This window comes from Neolamprologus multifasciatus, chromosome 20 (genome assembly GCF_963576455.1).
Source record: "Neolamprologus multifasciatus chromosome 20, fNeoMul1.2, whole genome shotgun sequence".
NCBI lineage: Eukaryota > Metazoa > Chordata > Actinopteri > Cichliformes > Cichlidae > Neolamprologus > Neolamprologus multifasciatus.
The window spans coordinates 4,959,922-4,977,934 of record NC_140458.1 but is presented as its reverse complement, the minus strand read 5'-3'; the positions used below and the strand labels follow the sequence as shown (position 1 = coordinate 4,977,934).

The following is an 18,013-nucleotide window of genomic DNA, read 5'->3' as shown; positions in this document are numbered from 1 at the left end:
TATGCTGCCACAAGGAGGCGACAAACTCAAAGACTTTCGGCACAGGTGGGACAGCGCCATTCTACCTGTTACACTGCTTAAGTCACTGATTCATTTTAAACTACCACCAATTTATATCTATTTTGTAGTTGGCCACTTTATACTACTTTGAGTCCTTGAATAAAATGCTCAAAAAATCTCAACACGATAGAGATTGGTGCGCCAATATCAGAAATATAAAACACCAGCTGTATTTCGATACATTTTGCTTGCTTTTATGCTTTTATTTTAAAGAAAAAATAACTGTCTGCACGTTGAACTGTCAAATAATCACGTATTTACTGGGTTCACTTGGAGAACTGCTGCTCTCCAGCTTTTTTATCCTCGTACAAACCGTCGCTGGCAGTTGTAGTTTTTTCTCGTTGCCGACACTCGTGTTCTGGACGGACGCTCTGCCATAGTCAGACTACTGTTCCCGTCGCTCCGCGCGCTCTGCCGCGCCTCCTTCCTCGCCTCCCTCCGCCTTCCCTCCCACTCCACTGGGCCGCGAGGAAGTCGCAAGATGGCTGACGTCGCTTGGAAGTAACGTTCCCCTCTGCAACATGAAGCCGTGAGCGTGGAAGAAAGCGAGGGAGGCACCATCGGGCTTTTATTTTTATTTTCTTTTAGTTACTTTTCTTTTCTTTCGTCAAACATCCATCTCATTCCGCGTCGTGTCCGCCCCGGACTTGTCTTCGGGAGTTGACGCGTCAAATCACGCCGGGGACCCTGCCAGCAGCAGCTAGCAGCTTAGCCACAGTTAGCAAATATTAGTGCAGCCAGGCACGCTGCTCATTAGTTTGTGTTAAATTAATATTCTGACACCTGTTATCCTGCACACTGGTGTAGCACACGTGCTGAAATTTCCCAGAGCCAGTGCCGAATAAATGTGAACATTTTCATCTGTCAGATTAAAAAAAAAAACAACGGTTTTCAAGCTGCTCGGTTCACCATCATGTCCGCGAACTGGCCATCCAGCCTGTGGGTTTGCTAACTAAAAAAAGCGCAGTATTGCATCTGTTTCATGTGCACAAAACAGCGGGATTTTTTTTTTATTTTGCAGACATTTCTCGGTCCACCATCTCGCTGCATTTCCGTTACTCCCTACCGACTGCATTTTGGAAGCTGGTCTTGTTAAAGCCAAATTATGGGAGCAGGAAACGTGTTAAACTTTTTCTGGTAGGTAGGTAGCTACACTGGCCTTTTCTGGCATCTCACCAAAAATCCACAGGGATGGACACTAAACTGAGCACCCTCGACCAAAACTAAAGTAAAGAAAAAAACAAACAAATTGGCATTTCGATATCTTGGGATAACTACCAGAAACAGTCGTGCGGCGGTGCATGGTGACTCGTTTTGCTAGTCAGCGTGACAGCCAAGTTGGTTTACTGGGTTAACTAAACTACAGTTTTGTCACTACATCGGAGACCAGTTAGCTTTGCCCCGGAGTGCATAGCTAGCTGCAAGTCTCGCCCCACAACACGTTACAAACACGGCGTATAGAACGTATTCAGAGCCCGCTCCCGGTCAGACGCACCGGCTCAATAACACCGTCATGGGAGTGCAGGGCTTTCAGGAGTATTTAGAGAAGCGGTGTCCCGGGGCCACGGTCCCCGTGGACCTCCTCAAGCTTGCCCGGACCGCGGCCCGCCAGCCTCCTCACCATCATCACCCACACCACCACCCACATCACCCCGGGCCCATGCCTCCCCCGCCCCCGCCTGCCAGGATCCTAATCGACGCTGATTCCGGCCTGCAGCGCCTGTACGGCGGCTACCAGACGGACTGGGTGTGCGGAGGCGAGTGGAACGCCATGCTGGGATACCTGGCCGCCCTGTCGCAGGCCTGCTTGTACCAGGGTGGCCTGGAGCTGGTCGTGGTTTTCAACGGCACCCTGGGGAAGGAGCGCTGGCCCGAGTGGGCGCGGCGAGCTCAGAGCCAGCGACAGACGGCGCAGCTGATAGTCAACCACGTCGGCAGCAAGGCCACCCCGCCTCCCCGGGCATGGTTCCTGCCCCCGGCCTGCCTCAGCCACTGTGTCCGCCTCGCCATGTTCCGCTTCCGAGTGCGGGTAAGCAGATCAATCATGGCTGTGTGAAAGTTGTTTTATTGTGGTCGTGTCATACGGCGTGCCGCTCATTTTACACTTGTTAGGTGCAGCAGGCCCATTTAGCTGCTTGCATCATTCACAACCGTTTTAACGCCTTCCCTGGTTTGTGGCAAGTGCAAGAAGCAGCTCTAACCACAGAAATGAGTGAACTTGAGTCTTATTATTATTATGCTTATTTTTTCGTTTTTTCTTTTTTTGCACAAATGCAATCACCTTCTGTTAAAGCAGTGTTTTTTTGGACTAGCTCTTTCCACCCAGCAAAGCCAGATGTCAGTTTCTAGCTGTTGCATGTGGCTGCTGCTCTTTGACACGCCTGTTCTTTTGGCCACTGGTAGTCCCAAAATCCTGAGCATAGGGTTTTTTCCAACCCACTAGATCGGGAGCGCCAGGCACTTATTCTAGTGCACTCTTTGTGATTTTTTTCCCCCCTCCCATCTTTTCTGCATCATTTTATGCTGCATATATCTGGGATGTAGTGTATAGTCTCTCTCATGCATTCTGTATTGCTTTCATGATTTCATTTCTGGTCTCTTTTGTGCTTGTGGACCAAACATGAGAATCAGAGTGTAAATACTTGATAATTCTGTCTGAAAGTGAGCTAGTGAGCTACTTCTGTGATTTTTTTATTTTTTTATTTTTGGAGGGGGGGGGGGGGGGGGGGGGGTGATATAGCCTGCTTTTGCATTACACTTGTCCAAAAATATATTTATAAGTCCCTGAATTTTAATGTCTTTTCAGTAGGATTTCTGCCTATTTAAGAAAAGAAATTGTACACTTTCCATATACACCAGTGATGATATTTATGAAAATTTGCACAGGCTTTTTCTAACCGGTTGAGCTACATATTTGCGTCTAGCTTGTGTGTATCTGCTCTTCTTTGCACTCACATGTGTTAGGGATCTGCTGGGACCGTCCTCTCCTTCCGCATCTGCTCCAGTTGTTCCTTGAGCCCCTAGTACTTGTCAATCATGGATGCAGGTTTAAGCACAAGGCATTTAGTTGCACTTATTCATGGTGAATTTTCAGGCCAATTTTCACCTTTCACTTTATGCTATTAATATCTGGGGTATGATTCAGCAAATCTCTTGGGGAATTCTTCATTACTTTCAAATAATTATTCTCATTTATTTTCCCTTCCCATAGATGTGATTCAGTTCTTGTCAGTCCTCTTTTGTTTTTCCCCGTGTTTAAACATGAAAGTCAGTGTAAACGGCTGATAATTCTGCCTGATGACAGGCTACTTTATTGTCTTTTGTTTGAAGAAGTCACCTGCTCAGAGGTGCCTAAGATACCTGTCCAAAAATGAATTTCTAAACGCCTGGATTTTAATAGCTTAGATGTGTTTCAGCAAGATTTCTGTAGATTTAAAATATGTCTCACACAACTGTCATGATTTTAAAGAATTTAGCAATTGGTATTTCTAGCTGGTCCTTGCAGCTGGTGCCCCGTGTTTGTAACGGTCTGGAAGGAGGTGAAGTCTGTCCAAGATAAATTCAGATATAGTGATAAATGCTTGGTCTAAAAGAATTTGTCTGTCCATCCTCATTCCAAAGTGGAGATTGGAAACATGTACTTTGAGGCATGACCTCTCTAGCCTATATGTTACATAACATGAACTCAGTGAACTTTTTTATATATTGTTGAGCAGCTGCTGAGTTGGGAGCACTATTTATAGTTCCCAGGTGACTTACAGTGGTATACTTTGAATTAATTTGTACATTTGAGTTAGTTGGTGTTTCAGAATATGGCTGTTCAATATAACGATATATATCGGATGACGATATAAAAACGTCTATCGTTTCATTTTATGCTATCGTTTGTTTCGTGGTGTCGCAAAATAAACTGTTTACGGCAATATTTTAACATCGTTCTGATGTCACTGTAGTGGCTATATTAATTTCTTAAAGTTCTGTTTTTCTCTTATATTTTATATAACCACACTACAGACGGACAAGCGCCTGTTTTTATGCGTTGTCGTTAGCAACAAAGACGGTAACACCATCGCATGTCCGCTTGTTTATGTTCCACATAAACCTTTCACAATAAAGCTCAAGATCCTGTTGAGACTTTTCAAAATAAACTGAATCACGTGAAAGAGCAGATTATTTACGGATGAGAAGTAAAAAAGAGCCGCCAGGTACTAAAAAATAAACCTTAGACTCAAACGTTAGAACAGGCTTTTCCCCGCAGCACGCCGTGTAATAAATACTCACAACGAAAACGGCGTCCGTTACAACTTATGTCTAAAAATGTATAGTTTCATGCAGCGGTTAAAACACTCGTCTCCAGCTACATGACGCGCAGCAGGAAACACTTCCCGCAAGTCGAGCTGCCCGAGATTCACAGAATTTACAGAAAATGTTACATTTTTGTGATTTATATCGTTATCAGACGATAGAATTCTTACATTGGGATATGAGATTTTGGTCATATCGCACAACCCTATTTCAGAATACTAGAAATAAAATATTTTTGTGCATCTGACCTTTTGAAACATCAGTAATGTGCTTTATAAACGCACTGAACCACTCTGCTGTTATCATACAGTAATGTGAAATATATAATGCATCCTAGAGAGCCATAACTGTGCCTCTAGCAGTCCCCTCTTGTCAGCTTTATGTAGCCTGCTGTCATGTTTTGCCTTTGATCTACATTCCCATAGCTAGTATAACAAAAACACAGTGCCATATCGTATCCTGAGAGGATACTTGTTAGAATAGAAAAATCCCACCTACATTACAACACAACACACTCTGATGCTTCGTGTGCTCGTACAGCATCGTTACTCACAGTTCCCATGTGTGCACGCTTGTTTTGCCCTACCTGTATTCTGAGAAACTGTGTTACTTCTGCAGCTCCAAGTATTTCACCTCTGCTTGCATTGCACCTTCACTTTAGTTACTGTTCTTATCTGTGCAGCTTTGGGTCTCTGCTTACTTCTATGTGTACTGGGTGCCAGTTTAGTGTGTTTGGAGTTAATTAATTAAAACAATTAATAACCTACTCTTAGTCTTAATAAAATTAAATAAATTTGAATATTTGTAATAGTCAGGTTACAAAACATTTAAAATATTTGGGACTAAATACAGTCTATTGCCATGGCTATAATAACATCTGACAACCAACTGCTACACATCAATGTGTAACCAACTAGTTTCCAATGCTGACTAATGAGGGTGGCAATGTTTAAATATCTGGCCAACTAGTTATGCACGTCTCTAGTGTTTACTGCATGTTGTGGCTTGATTATTGAAATTTTAATTAACATTTTACTTTGGATTTAGCCACAGGCCATTACAAATATGTCACTCATTTTGTCTTGGGTTGCAGACCTTTTATTCATAGCATCGTGCATTCGCCCCCTCCTTTAAAGCACAAACGCAGTCATCATTTTGTTCAGCTCAAGTTGAGTGGGCTTAAAGAGTGTCCTCGGTTTACAAGCTATCTCAAGACAGTAAAAGTCATAAAAGGGTCCAACAAACGAAGGTGGAAGGGTCATCACAGTTAGCGCAGCCTTTTCCTCAGAATCGCTGGGCTTTATAGTCAAATATATTTGCATCTGCATCCTCCACCACTTTCACGTCTTTAACCCACTGATTTGTGCATTCAATTAGGTATACAGTATATGCAGTTGATGGGGAAAAAAAGACTTAAATAAACTAATGTTGAGTAAACTGCGTTATATAATTGAGCTTACAGCATTTTTTTAACACGGTAATTGTCACCCTAATGTTTTTTATACATCAATCAGTGGTTTTCTTTGCTCCCATTGGTAGTCACTTCAATTATCCAAAGTTTCACTTTGTACACGCCCACTTTCCCTGTCGCTAACTGTTGTTGCTACCAGTCGCTGAACGTCATTGTTATATCGCTGCTAGACTTTTAAAGTCTGCTTCACTGTTAGTTGATTTAAAAGCATCATTGTGTTGTAGTGGTTCTAGCACTGTTGAATAGTTATTTAACTAATTAGTATTTCCCAATGATAATAAATGTCTTGCATCGTTTTGACATTGTTCATCCTTCATTTTTATTTAAGATCTTAAAATGGATTGATTCTTAATGTTTGCTTGGTTTTAGTGATACAGAGAGATTAAATAGTTTAAACAAGTCTCAATCATCCTTGCCATCTTTGTCCCATATTGCATTCATTTGAAAAAAAGATATTTGATTACCAGCTCATTAAATGGAATTTTAATAACGAAGCTTTGTCTAATTATTTAGTTTTCACATTGATCAACGCTGACATCGATTAAAAAGATTCCACATAATCCTGAGGTCGTAGTGCTCTCCCTCTATCTGACAGAAATATGGCCCCTCATCCACAAACTATGAAGACTATTACGAGGCCATATGTTGAGAAAGATGCATCACCAGGACACTGAAAGTAACCGGTACAGCACAGTTTTGCCTCAGATGTAATTTTGCGAGCAAACAGTGTTTTATGTAACGTTGTCATGGACCGTGGAGCAGAAGTATTGTGTTGGCATAAAATGTGTCACTGCCAGTTTTAGTCTGTCATCTACATTCATCATAAACGAAGTATGTTGTAGTGACAGCTTGCACGAGAGACTGTCATTTTCTCCATTGGCAGTCCACTTCAAAAAAAAAAAAAAAAAAATTTAAATACCTCTGAAATGTCATCTGGTCTATAAAACATTGGGGAGTACTGAAAAATGCCCATCGTGATTCACCAACCAGCTGTCTTGTACTACAGTGGTGCGGGCGACCAAATTCTACAGTCCAGTCTATCTAAACCTTCTTACTCTGTGATCTCATTAGACTATTTATAGTCTCAACCACTGGCTTCAAGTTTTAATGAATGCAGCAGAAAGTTTATTTTGTAAATTATGGTCCCCACTGGTGTAAAACAACAAAAACCAGTTGGGGTAAAGCAGGGTAAGGTGTGCTGTGTGATTGATAGCTGTACTCACCTATGGTTGAGCAGCTTTCCATGTTTTCTCAGACAGATAGCTATTCAAACAAAAAGATGGCAACAGCAAAAAGTCTAAGGTTGAGGCGGAACATCCCAATGGCTTGCTCCCTCACTTGTATACAGACTTTAGCAGCAGCTCAACTTTCAAAATAAGAGTGTGCAGGCTCTCCACTTGTAAACTTGTGTAGAAAGCTAATAAAATAAACCTCCAGGCTCTGTGTGGGGAAACGCTGATATCAAAAAGCCACAAATTAGAGAAGCTAAGTTTGAGTAAAACTTGTCTCTTATTCTTAAAAAAAACAACTTAAACAGTGATCAGATAAGCAATAAATAATCCATTTATACTTTAAATATGTAAGAGGTGGTGCGAAATTTCATAGAGCTAACAAATTTGTCTTCTCTGTATCTACAGGTTGTACAGACTTTGGAGGACCACCACCAGGAAGTGCTCTCTCTCTACAGGGACTATGGATTTGCAGGCCTGATCGCTCAGGATTCAGAGTTTGCCCTCTGCAACGTCCCCGCCTACTTTTCCTCGCATGCGCTCAAACTGAGCTGGAACGGAAAGAACCTGACCACACACCAGTATCTGCTGTCCGAGGCCGCCAGGCAGCTCGGGCTCAAGACACAGCACCTGCCCTGCTTTGCTGCTCTGCTGGGTGAGGAGCGATACAATGGCACACACCTCAAAATCCAAACTCTATACCACACTTCTTACTTTTGAAGGACACACCCCTGTATGTGGGCTATAATTGACAGCTGCCTTTGTCTGTTGTTTTTGTTCACTGATGCAACAAAAAGTTAAGAACTTCTTTCTTTCAGGAAATCATATTTTGCCTGATGAAGACCTGGCTGCCTTCCACTGGAGTCTGCTGGGACCAGAACACCCACTAGCCTCCCTCAAGGTAACGATTGCTTCTTTGTCCATAGTTCTCTGCGAATAAAAGAAAATATTAGCTGTAACAGTATGTAATGTCACATGAACCCTTACCTCATTTTTAAACAGAACTAGACTCACATAATTTATATATGACACGTTTTAGAGAGGGGCGTCTTATTTTTCTCACTACTTTTTTTCCCCCCTTTTACAATAAGATCCATCTGTTGATCTTTAGAAGGCTTTTATTGTGAAACGTTTGTAGCAAATGATAATAAATAAATGTATTGACGTGTTCCAACAAGCTGACTGTTAAACTACACCTGAAGTGTATCACCGGATGGAACCTGTTTCTAAGAAAGCCCTTTGGTCCCGTGGTCCGTGTGCAGTGTTTAAGTCACATGCCGTCAACGTTTCCTCCACTGGCTGTTTTGAACTTTGATGTTGTGCCCGCAACAGTGGCAGACCGACGTTGTATTACAATTAATGGCTTACAAAGTGCCGAGTGCGGTGTGTAGCACTGCTAGCATTTGCAGCCTTCGTCCACACGCTGCACAATGTGGTTGATGTGGTTTACTCTGACACGGCATTTATATGATTGTGTTTTCAAGCTTGAAGTAATGCAGTACGCTGCTGGTTCACTTGCCAGTCTTGTCTTATTTTCCATCTAGCTTGCTTATAATTTCCCATCACACAGTGTGTGGTAAGTGTTGTCATAGGTCGGGGCTCCTGGTGGCTGCGTTAAAATTTAATTTTACTTTGTGCCAAGATATAACAGTATAGCCTGGTTCCCATTATCCTGTAAAAAGCAGACAACCTGGATTCTTATAAATATTTTACAGTCAGTTCTGCTTCAGTGGATATAAGTGATCAGGGATCAGATAAAGTTAAATGAGAGAGGCCTTGCCCCTCAGTGATATTGTCAAAGGTTAACATCCAAATGAAATGTTCTTCTTCTTTTGATATGATTATGTGAATACTGTGATCATCCATCCCTTTAAAGCACACAGTCAGCTATGGCTGAAACCCCCAAAATACAGGTAGTGTTTATCTTTGCAGGCAGATGAACCTTAAAAAACGTTATTCTGATAGTGACTCAAGAAGTTGTGTACTGGTGGCAAGCAGTCAATATTTAATTCTACATTGGTCTGTGTTTACTTCGCCATGCCTCAGCAGCAGTGCACCAGTTGCTAGAAATAGTGCTAACATAAGGGTTAGCAGTTTGCAGCAGGTATGGAAGACCTGCACTAACAAGTTTTGCTGACGATGATTGAAAGGCTCAGATGACACGCTATCCTTGTTGACTTTTCACCCTCTTTCTAAAGTTCAGATAAGTTTAACACTTGTTCGGAAGATTTTCTGTTTTAAGGGTGACGTAAGTTGTTTTCTACTCGCTTCTTATCTTCACTTCATCTTCCTCTCATCTGTTTTGTTTCTCGTATATGAAGAGGTGTACCCACATTGAAACTGAGAGCAGGGAAAGAAGAAGCCGGTGTGACCGGTAAACAGCAAATTTTAATGAATTAGTTCCCCTACATAAATACAGTTATCTTTCTTTTACGCTTTTTCCTTTGATATGCATTAATTTATCAGCAAATATCAGTCCATTACTTTTGCATATTGTATGTTTCCTGACACATAAAAGGATGATTACAAGTCCTTTCATAGCATTGAGGGATAAGACTTATTAATTTAGCGCTGGTATTGGATGAGTGCTTGTTATCAGCAAATACCTGAAGCAACACCACTGGTATCAATTTGGAACTGGAAATCTACATATGTAGGTTAATCCAAAAATCTATGTTCACAAGTATTTCACAAGGTAAATAACTTGTGAAATATTTGTGAACATAGATCGTGCTCATGATCATGAAATGTCATGTTTTTTTGTTGTTGTTTTCTTTTGTTTTTTTTGTGACAGTCAACATGACTTTGTAAGTAAAGTGTTTCAGTAGAAGGTGGGACTGTTATTAGCACTGTGGCAAGAAGGTTTTGGGATCTTTCTCTCCAGATACTCTGGCTTCTTCCCACAGTCCAAAGACTTGCGTGTGGAATCTATCAGTATGCTAACCAAAAAAAGTGGCAACTGCGTTGTTTCCCACTATCCATGATCTTTTATAGACTAGACCTAACCAAGTTGTTTATGATGTCTTACCCTAATCACATAGTTTAGCTTCTAAACTTCACAGTGAGTCTTTATGACTAAACCTAAGTTGTTTTTCCAAACCTAAATCTCAGTCATTTTGAATGCCTGGCTCTAACAAAGTGGTTTTCCATGCAAATTAATCATAAAATTAATAACATGTTTAAAAAAAAATGTAGATAACAATCTGTGACCTATGAGACTCGAACGTTGACATTTTCACTCTTTAAAAAAATGGAAAATACACTTTCGTGTACACGGACACAAATGACTACCTTTGAAATGGGTCAGATGATAGTTAAAGTGGAAAATTCCTCTCCAGAAGTCGATCAATAGTTCAGAGTTTCTGATATTCACTACCTGCCACAAAATGCTATTGGTTAATCATTTCTTTCTTCTTCAAGTGTGGCCAAGCCCCACCAGTGGCACAAATTTCATGCAAAGCTCTCCATAAAGTTTTAGTTACCCTGCAAACAAACTGATAAACCTAACCAGCCTCTCCCTCAGGGAGCGAGGAACACGGGATATTAATTTAACACTCCTATGGGCACATGCCAAAAGCCACATACCTGTAACGTGATCATTCTGTTATTGGAATCATTCTTTTGTCAAAAGTGTCATTTTTTATTGGTGAACATTGCAGTATTTGGTGTTTATATATATATAAATAACCAAAGTTACTTAGAAAAAAGTGTATAATAAATATGTAATAAAAAAAGTTAGAAATATGAATGCTGCTTCTTAAAAAATCAACCTGTCTGTCTGTCATGCGGCTGTTTCACAGTGCCGCTGTCCTCGTAGCTCGATATAAGTACATGAGAGCCTTTGTTCTCTTGCTGTCAGGTGCGAGCCCATCAGTTGGTGCTGCCGCCCTGTGAGGTGGTGATCAAAGCCGTCTCAGAGTACGTCGCCTCCATCAAAGACCTGGGAAACCTCGACGCCATTGCCAGAGATGTCTTCAAACAGTCACAGGTCGGTCATGCGTGTCACTGATGTTTTTTTACCAACTGCTGGTGAATTAAAATGTCTTTGGATAAGATTTACATGAAAAGAAAAGAACAATGTGAACATGCTTTTAGCCGAGGTTTGACTTTACATATCAGATTTTTGCTGACAGTTAAATAGGTTATTACTGTTGACACAAGGCCTGAGTCAGCAACTGTACTTCCTCACACATCTGTGCTAAACTGTAGCCTTCTGCTTATCTGATACAAATCTGTGCTGCACGGGGTTAGCGAGTCCCCGGTGTCGCCTCCGGAAGTGGTTTCTGCTATGTTGTTCATGTCTAAAGGACATAAACATTTAAATCTATAATTGGGTGGCGTGTTGAGTTTGATGTCTTCTGTAAAAGGAAAGTTATGGTAGGAGTTAAGTCGAAGTTTACTGAACATGTTTATAAACTATATGTCATGTCAAGGCTCTTTGACTAATAGGGTTTTTCCACTGTGGTTAGTTTAGATGATCAGTTGAGCTGCGCTGCTAGAGTGCATGTGTTTTTCCACTGTTTCACACAGCGAGAAAAAAGCTGAACGGTGAAGATGGTGCATTTACTTGACAACACATGCAAGAAGCCATTCTGTACATTGTTTTCATGGCCCACAACAGGCCTTCAAGGTTTTGTGAGGGTGAGTGACTCGCACAAAGTTAAGGCAAACCTAAAATACCCAAAATAAACCAGCGCATCTTTGTTGTTTTTGTCCATCTGTGAAGCAAAGATGCATGTTAAACTCAAGTACTTAAGGCTTCTGACTTTGATGAAATGTGACGTCAAAATGGTTTAGGGCTGCCAAATAAACTGATACGTTGGAAAAACCATGTTGTGATTGAGTAAAGTTGTTATTACAGTTGTAATTACTAAATGGGACAGGAAAGTACATACAAGGATATAGGATTCTTATGAGGGACCAAAAAAATAAAATGCATCTAAGGGATAATTATGTAGAGTAGAGATGACAGTTGTCCCCCCTGTAACTAGGAGCCAATCAACAGCCATTTTACTGTAGAGTGGAACATGGAAGTATAAATTTCCTTTAAGTAAACCGAGGGTTACACTAAATGTAATTTTCTGGGGGAAGATGTAAAAGTATAGGTTCCTATCTTCTCCTGTGTCCATAATACAAAGTGAAATGGTAATTATTCAGCCATTTGATGGAAAGCGACACGCTGGATTCAGCCATTAATAAAGGTTAAAAACCCATATAAACCTGTTATAAACCTTTAGAAAAAAAGTTACTTTGACCTGCCATGACCACAGCAGTGTGCTGCTGTTACTTACTGTGTGGCTTATGTCTAAAGTCTTGCCTTTACGCCATGGCCCAAACTGGGTTATTGGAAAAACCGCGTCCATCCCATCTCATATTAAGCAACTTATCAATAAACCACAAACCCTTCGGTAAAACAGAGTTTGCCATCCTTGTTATAACATGTTCAGTTTTTCTTTGCAGTTAAAGTATGTAAAGCTTTTTTGTTGTGCTGGAATAATCACTGAGTTCAGTAAGAAGCGACTTTATTTGTATTTTTTCCTGAATCCAGCAGCAAACTAGATTATGATAACAATGTATGTATAACTTATTGCTCTTTAATTTGAACAAATCTCACATTAAATTCTGAGTCTATACATGTGCTCACTCTAGCATTAATGTGGTTTAATCCACACCAAAGTATAGGTTTCTAAATGCAGTATATCCTCCTGTTTGATATTAAACAGTACATGTGGGGCCTTTTTTCTTCTTCGAAAGCAGATTTGTGTCTTCAGTTATAACCAAAGTGTCACAGAGAGGACGGGGAGATTGAAAGATAAACCTTTGCATGCGGTCAGTTTATAGTAAACATGGCGACTGTCTTCCAGCTACAAGGACTTAGTGATCTGGAACCAGAGCGGCAAACATCTAACCAGGTGTCAGAAACCAAACCAGTTGTTCCTGTAGTATGAATGACACCTGCGTTAAACAGAAAAGGACCAATACTTCAGCCATATAGCCTCGTGTCAACATATCAGTAAATGTTAACCTCCTAGGACCTGGTGTCCACATATGTGGACATCACATTTTGGGTTGTCTAGACCAAAATACTCAATTTTGCTCTACAAGGGCCTGATATCCACTGACGAGGACATTTTACTGCCTCTGTTTCATCAAAATTTAAAATGAATGTCCTCTCATTTTTCTTAGGAACAAAAATCGGGTTAAAAAAAAAAGGTGATTCTTTGTTTTTACATTCATCGGGTCCCAATCAGCCCAAATATCAAAGAGAAATAAAAAATGCATGCCATGGAAGAGTTCGGGTCTTTTCCCTGCAGCACACCGTTTAATAAATACTCACAAAGAAAACGGCAGCCGTTACAACCTATGTCTAAAAATGTGTAGTTTAATGCATCGGTAAAACACTCGACTCCAGATACACGACGCCCAGCTGGAAAGACTTCAGCTACCTGAGATTCACAGAATTTACAGAAAATGTTACATTTTTGTGATTTATATCGTTATCGGACGATAGATGTTTTATATCGGGGTATGAGGTTTTGGTCATATCGCACAGCCCTAGCTCAGAGATCCTAGTTTAAATAAATCTGGTAACCTGAGCCAGTTTCTTCTGTTTTCAAAGCCACAAGATAATTGAATCCAGCTTGGCTAATCCAATCTAATGAGATGATTACATACTCTTGTGGTCTTTAACTAGAAGCAATACAGTCTACATTTATACTGAAAAAAAGATGAAGTATTAATCTGAACAAGTTTTTGTTTGAGGGCTATATTAATTCACAGTAAAGGTGAAATGTAATTTATTACTCTGCTATTTAAAGCTAATCCTCTGCAGCACCAGTCATACTTAAAGCAACCACTTCTTTCTCTGAGGTGCAACTCGTTTTTGGAAAGTTGGGCATGGCTTTGAACTATATGCCGTAACCTGATGTGCACGTCCCTAGAAAGACCTACACAGCCCGCAACCATTGTGATTGGCATGTTTAGCACAGTCAGTTCCTCCCATGTAGTTCTGAACAGTTTTTAAAATGTTCAGTGAGATATCGTGTCACTATAACGAATGATAATCATAGCATCAATATAAGAACTGACAAATGTCGTCAAATTCCTGCTGGAAGATTTTTGAAACTGTTAGAGTGGACGTGGGGAGATGTACAAAAAAGTAGGAAAAATTGAGGGACACAGCCATGTGCCCCTGGAAAATAAACTGAGGAAAACAAAGAGCTGGGACTTGGAAGTGAAAAACGTCCCTGTATTTTCTTTCTTTTGGATAGCACAGCATGTAAGTCAGTGGGACACAACCATACGGTAATTAATGCATATGTGCCACACATGAGCGTGAATGCAGGCGAAGATGTCGGCCACTTGCAAAGGTTATAGGCTTGTAAGTTATAGGCTGTAGGCTCTACAAAGAGTCCCCACCAAGGTCTAAATCAGGCCTTAGGCATGTTATTTAATCTTGTTTACACTGGATAAACCAGTGACCAAGTAGGTTTGACTTTATGGCTATGTTGCTGTGACAACCTCCCCTTTGTAAAACCAAAACATCAAACACTGGTCCACGGACAGAGAACAGGCCAAAGGTTTTTTTGTTGTTGTTTTTTCCTTCTTGGGTGCATAATGCAGGAAATCTCTCCAGCAGAGCATCAAATCTCTCTCAGTTAGAGCATCCTCACTGCCATCTGTAACACCAGCAGGTTCAGTAGTCTTCATAATGCTTTTGCCCCCCCTTTGCAGTCTCGTATGGAGGACAAGGTGGAGCGATTCAAGAAAGCTGTGGAGTATTTCTCAGCTGCCTCCAAACCCCGCTCACCTAACATGGGGCCCTCCTCTTTCATCTGTGAGTAGCAAGCTGCTCAGGACGCAAGTTCAGAAAACAGGATTGCTGTTATGTAATCTTCTTGGCTTGCGCGATGTACTTTTATTCACCGTGAATAAAACACATCTGTCTATTTGTTTTTAAATCCCTTTTTTTTCTCTCGCTGTGCACAGTACCTGGGTTTGGACCTGCTCCGTTTGGGGGACCACCTGGTCACATGGGACCGATGCAGCCTGGAAAGAATCAGGTAGATTCCTTTTCTCGCTAATCCTTAAGTCTCTTTGATGTGTAATTGTGTTCTGTCTACATGAGTCTACATGTAGAATAGTGGATTAGGTTTTTTCCTTTGCTCTTTGAAATCCCTTTGAGGCATGTGCTCGTTTAGTGACTGATGGAGGAGGGTGCACTTCTTCCCATCTTGTATCCTCCCACCAGCCTTGATTATATGCTTCCAGTTTGATCTCATATAAAATAGGACAGTATCAGTTCCCACCCCTGAGATGTCTTCTCCTCCCTACTCTTCCTCTTTTGTACTCAATTTCCCACGCTTCTTCCTCCACCAACCCAATTTTCCTTCTTTATCCCCCCTTTCCCAGTTCCCTCCCCCCCAGGTCCCGGGGTTAAAGCCACACTATCAAAATGCTCCATATGGACCTGGCTCCGCCCCTCTGTTCCAGACCCCACAGCCGCCATCCCAAGACTGCAATGACTCACTGACGGGCAAGATGGGCTTCACTGACTGGTCAGCTCCATATGATTCCACTCAGGGGGGAAGTCGACTACCCAATCATCACACCGGCGCTCTGTCTGGCCCCTCTCCGTCTCCTTCCTCATCGTCGGATGGAGATGAACCCAATGACAGCAACGCCAAGTAAGACACTTTTCGAGCATGTCAGGTTCCTTTTACACAGTTTGAAGTGGTTCTGTGGGTTCCTAACACGGGACTAGGGCTGCCACGAATAGTCGACTAGTCACGATTACGTCGACTATCAAAATCGTCGACGACTAATTTAATAGTCGACGTGTCGTTTGAAGCTTTGTAAGATCCCGAAAGACGCAGGAATAAGTTGTAGGATTTAAGAGTGTAATAACGGACTGAAACAGAAGATGGCAGCACTGCATGTACAAGGATGCCAGCTGCCGTTAAACCCCGAGGAAGACGACGTAGTGTCCGGTATCGTAGCTGTGTCCAAATTCAGGAACCGCATCCTCCTGTGCCCACATTTGTAGGCCGATTACGTTACAACGACACGACGAAGACTGTCCAAATTCGAAGACTCCGACAAATGCGGCCTTCATTTCCCCAGATTTGAAGGATGGGTCGGGTGCATACTTCGTGGTCCAACCTATCCCAGAATTCATAGCGCGGCCCTGCTCAGTTTCCAACAATGGCGGCAACTGGTTAGTTTTAAGATTACTCTTATTATTCTTTCTGGGTCACAAAATAAACGTTTAACATATTTTCAGGCGAGAATGTAGCTGTGTAAACTTCAAATAGACGTCTGTTACGCACTAGCTCGATAGCTAGCCGGGGTTCAAGGCTCACTAGAGCCGCTGAGAACACCGGACTCCCGGAATATCGTTTTCAAACCCACCGCCGTCTTTCGCTACTCAGGTTAAACATGATATATAAGTCACTTAGATAACTTAAAAATGTTATTGTTTGGCTTTTTTCAGTGTTTGATTTGTTCCTGAGTAAATCGGTTTGGCTGAGATTAAAGTTATAGTTTTTACACAGCTGAATAAACATCAAAGAGACAGCTGATTATCAGAAGTGTGAGATGCTCGAGAATATACTCCGGTGTCCTGTTATTAGCTATAAGCTAATAATAGTTCTATAAGAGCAGATGCTGCTGGTGCAATAAGCTGTAAGTTTTACGTCCAAAGGATGCATGATCTGATTAGTTGACTAATTGCAAAAATAATTGGTGACTAGTCGATTATCAAAATAATCGTTTGTGGCAGCCCTACACGGGAGTATAAAACAACCCTGGTACCATGTGTCTGAAAAGTCAATTCAAAGAGCTTTGCGTTTCTGGATGAAGACATATGCATGTCATACCAACCTGTTAGGGCACTTTTTCATCAAGACAAGACTGAGCAAGCCCAGGCAGCCATGGCTCATGAATCTGACATGTAGTGGACACTGACACCACATATAAAATAATTACAGTTTCACACGATGTCAGAGTATTTAATGTTTAATTACTAATCTTACTTTTCATAAGTAGGCTTTTATATAGGATTTCAGTGATTCATACTCCTACTAGGAATAGGTAGTAGGGCTGGGTGATTTGCTCCATCATCCGGTTGTTCCCCTGTGACATCACCTATGACTCATACCTAGGGATGGGTACCGGTATCCGGTGCCATGATGGCACCGGTTCTGATATAAACGGTAGTAACCAGACCGAAAAGCAGCACACATTTCGGTGCTTTATTTCGGTGCTTTTTTTTTCTGAGATGTGATACACTTTGAATTCTAGCCAATCATTTTACGTTTCCGGGGATAGTAGGCGGGTCCAGGTACGTACGTTCTTTTAGAGCAGAGCTACAGGTTAACAATGCCCAAGGCGAAGCGGTCAAAAGTCTTGCTGTACTTCACAGCAAAAGATGCAAACTCAGCAGCCTGCAACAAGTGCTTTAAGGTGATACTGTGGAAAGGAGGTAACACCTGAAATCCGATGAAACATCTGGCGACGCATAGCGTTTTTTTTAAAAGCCGAAAAATGGGCCGCTGCGAGACCTCACACCGAGCGCATCTACTGCAGGTGTGGTGCCTGTTATCGGACGAAGAGTTAGCAACATCCCCCAAAAAGCTGAAGAGTAGAGTCCTGGCCCCTAGCCCTGCCAGTGTAGCAGAAATGATGATGATGATGATGCAGCAGCAGCCGTTCTTCTCTGCATGAGTAGCTTAATGTTGTTCGTGTATAATTTACGTTGAGTAGGCTAACCACGTTATTACATTAATGCATGTAAGGTGAACTAGCAAACATCATCATAGCTACATGCGGCTGTCTTCTTGTTTGATGGCAGATACTCCCTTCACCCTGGCCAAAAAGGCTAAAATGACCAAAGAAAAAGTGGGAAACAGTTAAACATGAGAGGTTTTTGGACAAAGTTTTTGTTTTT

General features: G+C 41.6%; 1 protein-coding gene across 2 annotated transcripts in view; it reads left to right on the top strand.

The window, feature by feature from the left end:
• Positions 1-500: 500 nt before the first annotated feature.
• The window catches only part of fam120c (family with sequence similarity 120 member C), a 39,818-nt gene continuing 22,305 nt past the window's right edge, over positions 501-18,013 (top strand). Inside the window, exons 1-7 of one of the 2 annotated variants that reach the window (XM_085147354.1) lie at positions 501-2,089; positions 7,474-7,720; positions 7,884-7,966; positions 10,925-11,053; positions 14,800-14,902; positions 15,055-15,128; positions 15,559-15,752. In XM_085147354.1, the coding sequence (XP_085003480.1) occupies positions 1,574-2,089; positions 7,474-7,720; positions 7,884-7,966; positions 10,925-11,053; positions 14,800-14,902; positions 15,055-15,128; positions 15,559-15,752 (1,346 nt within the window). In that variant the 5' untranslated portion in view covers positions 501-1,573. Of the gene's footprint in view, positions 2,090-7,473; positions 7,721-7,883; positions 7,967-10,924; positions 11,054-14,799; positions 14,903-15,054; positions 15,129-15,477; positions 15,753-18,013 lie in introns of both variants that reach the window. The other variant, XM_085147353.1, reaches the window with a different exon arrangement.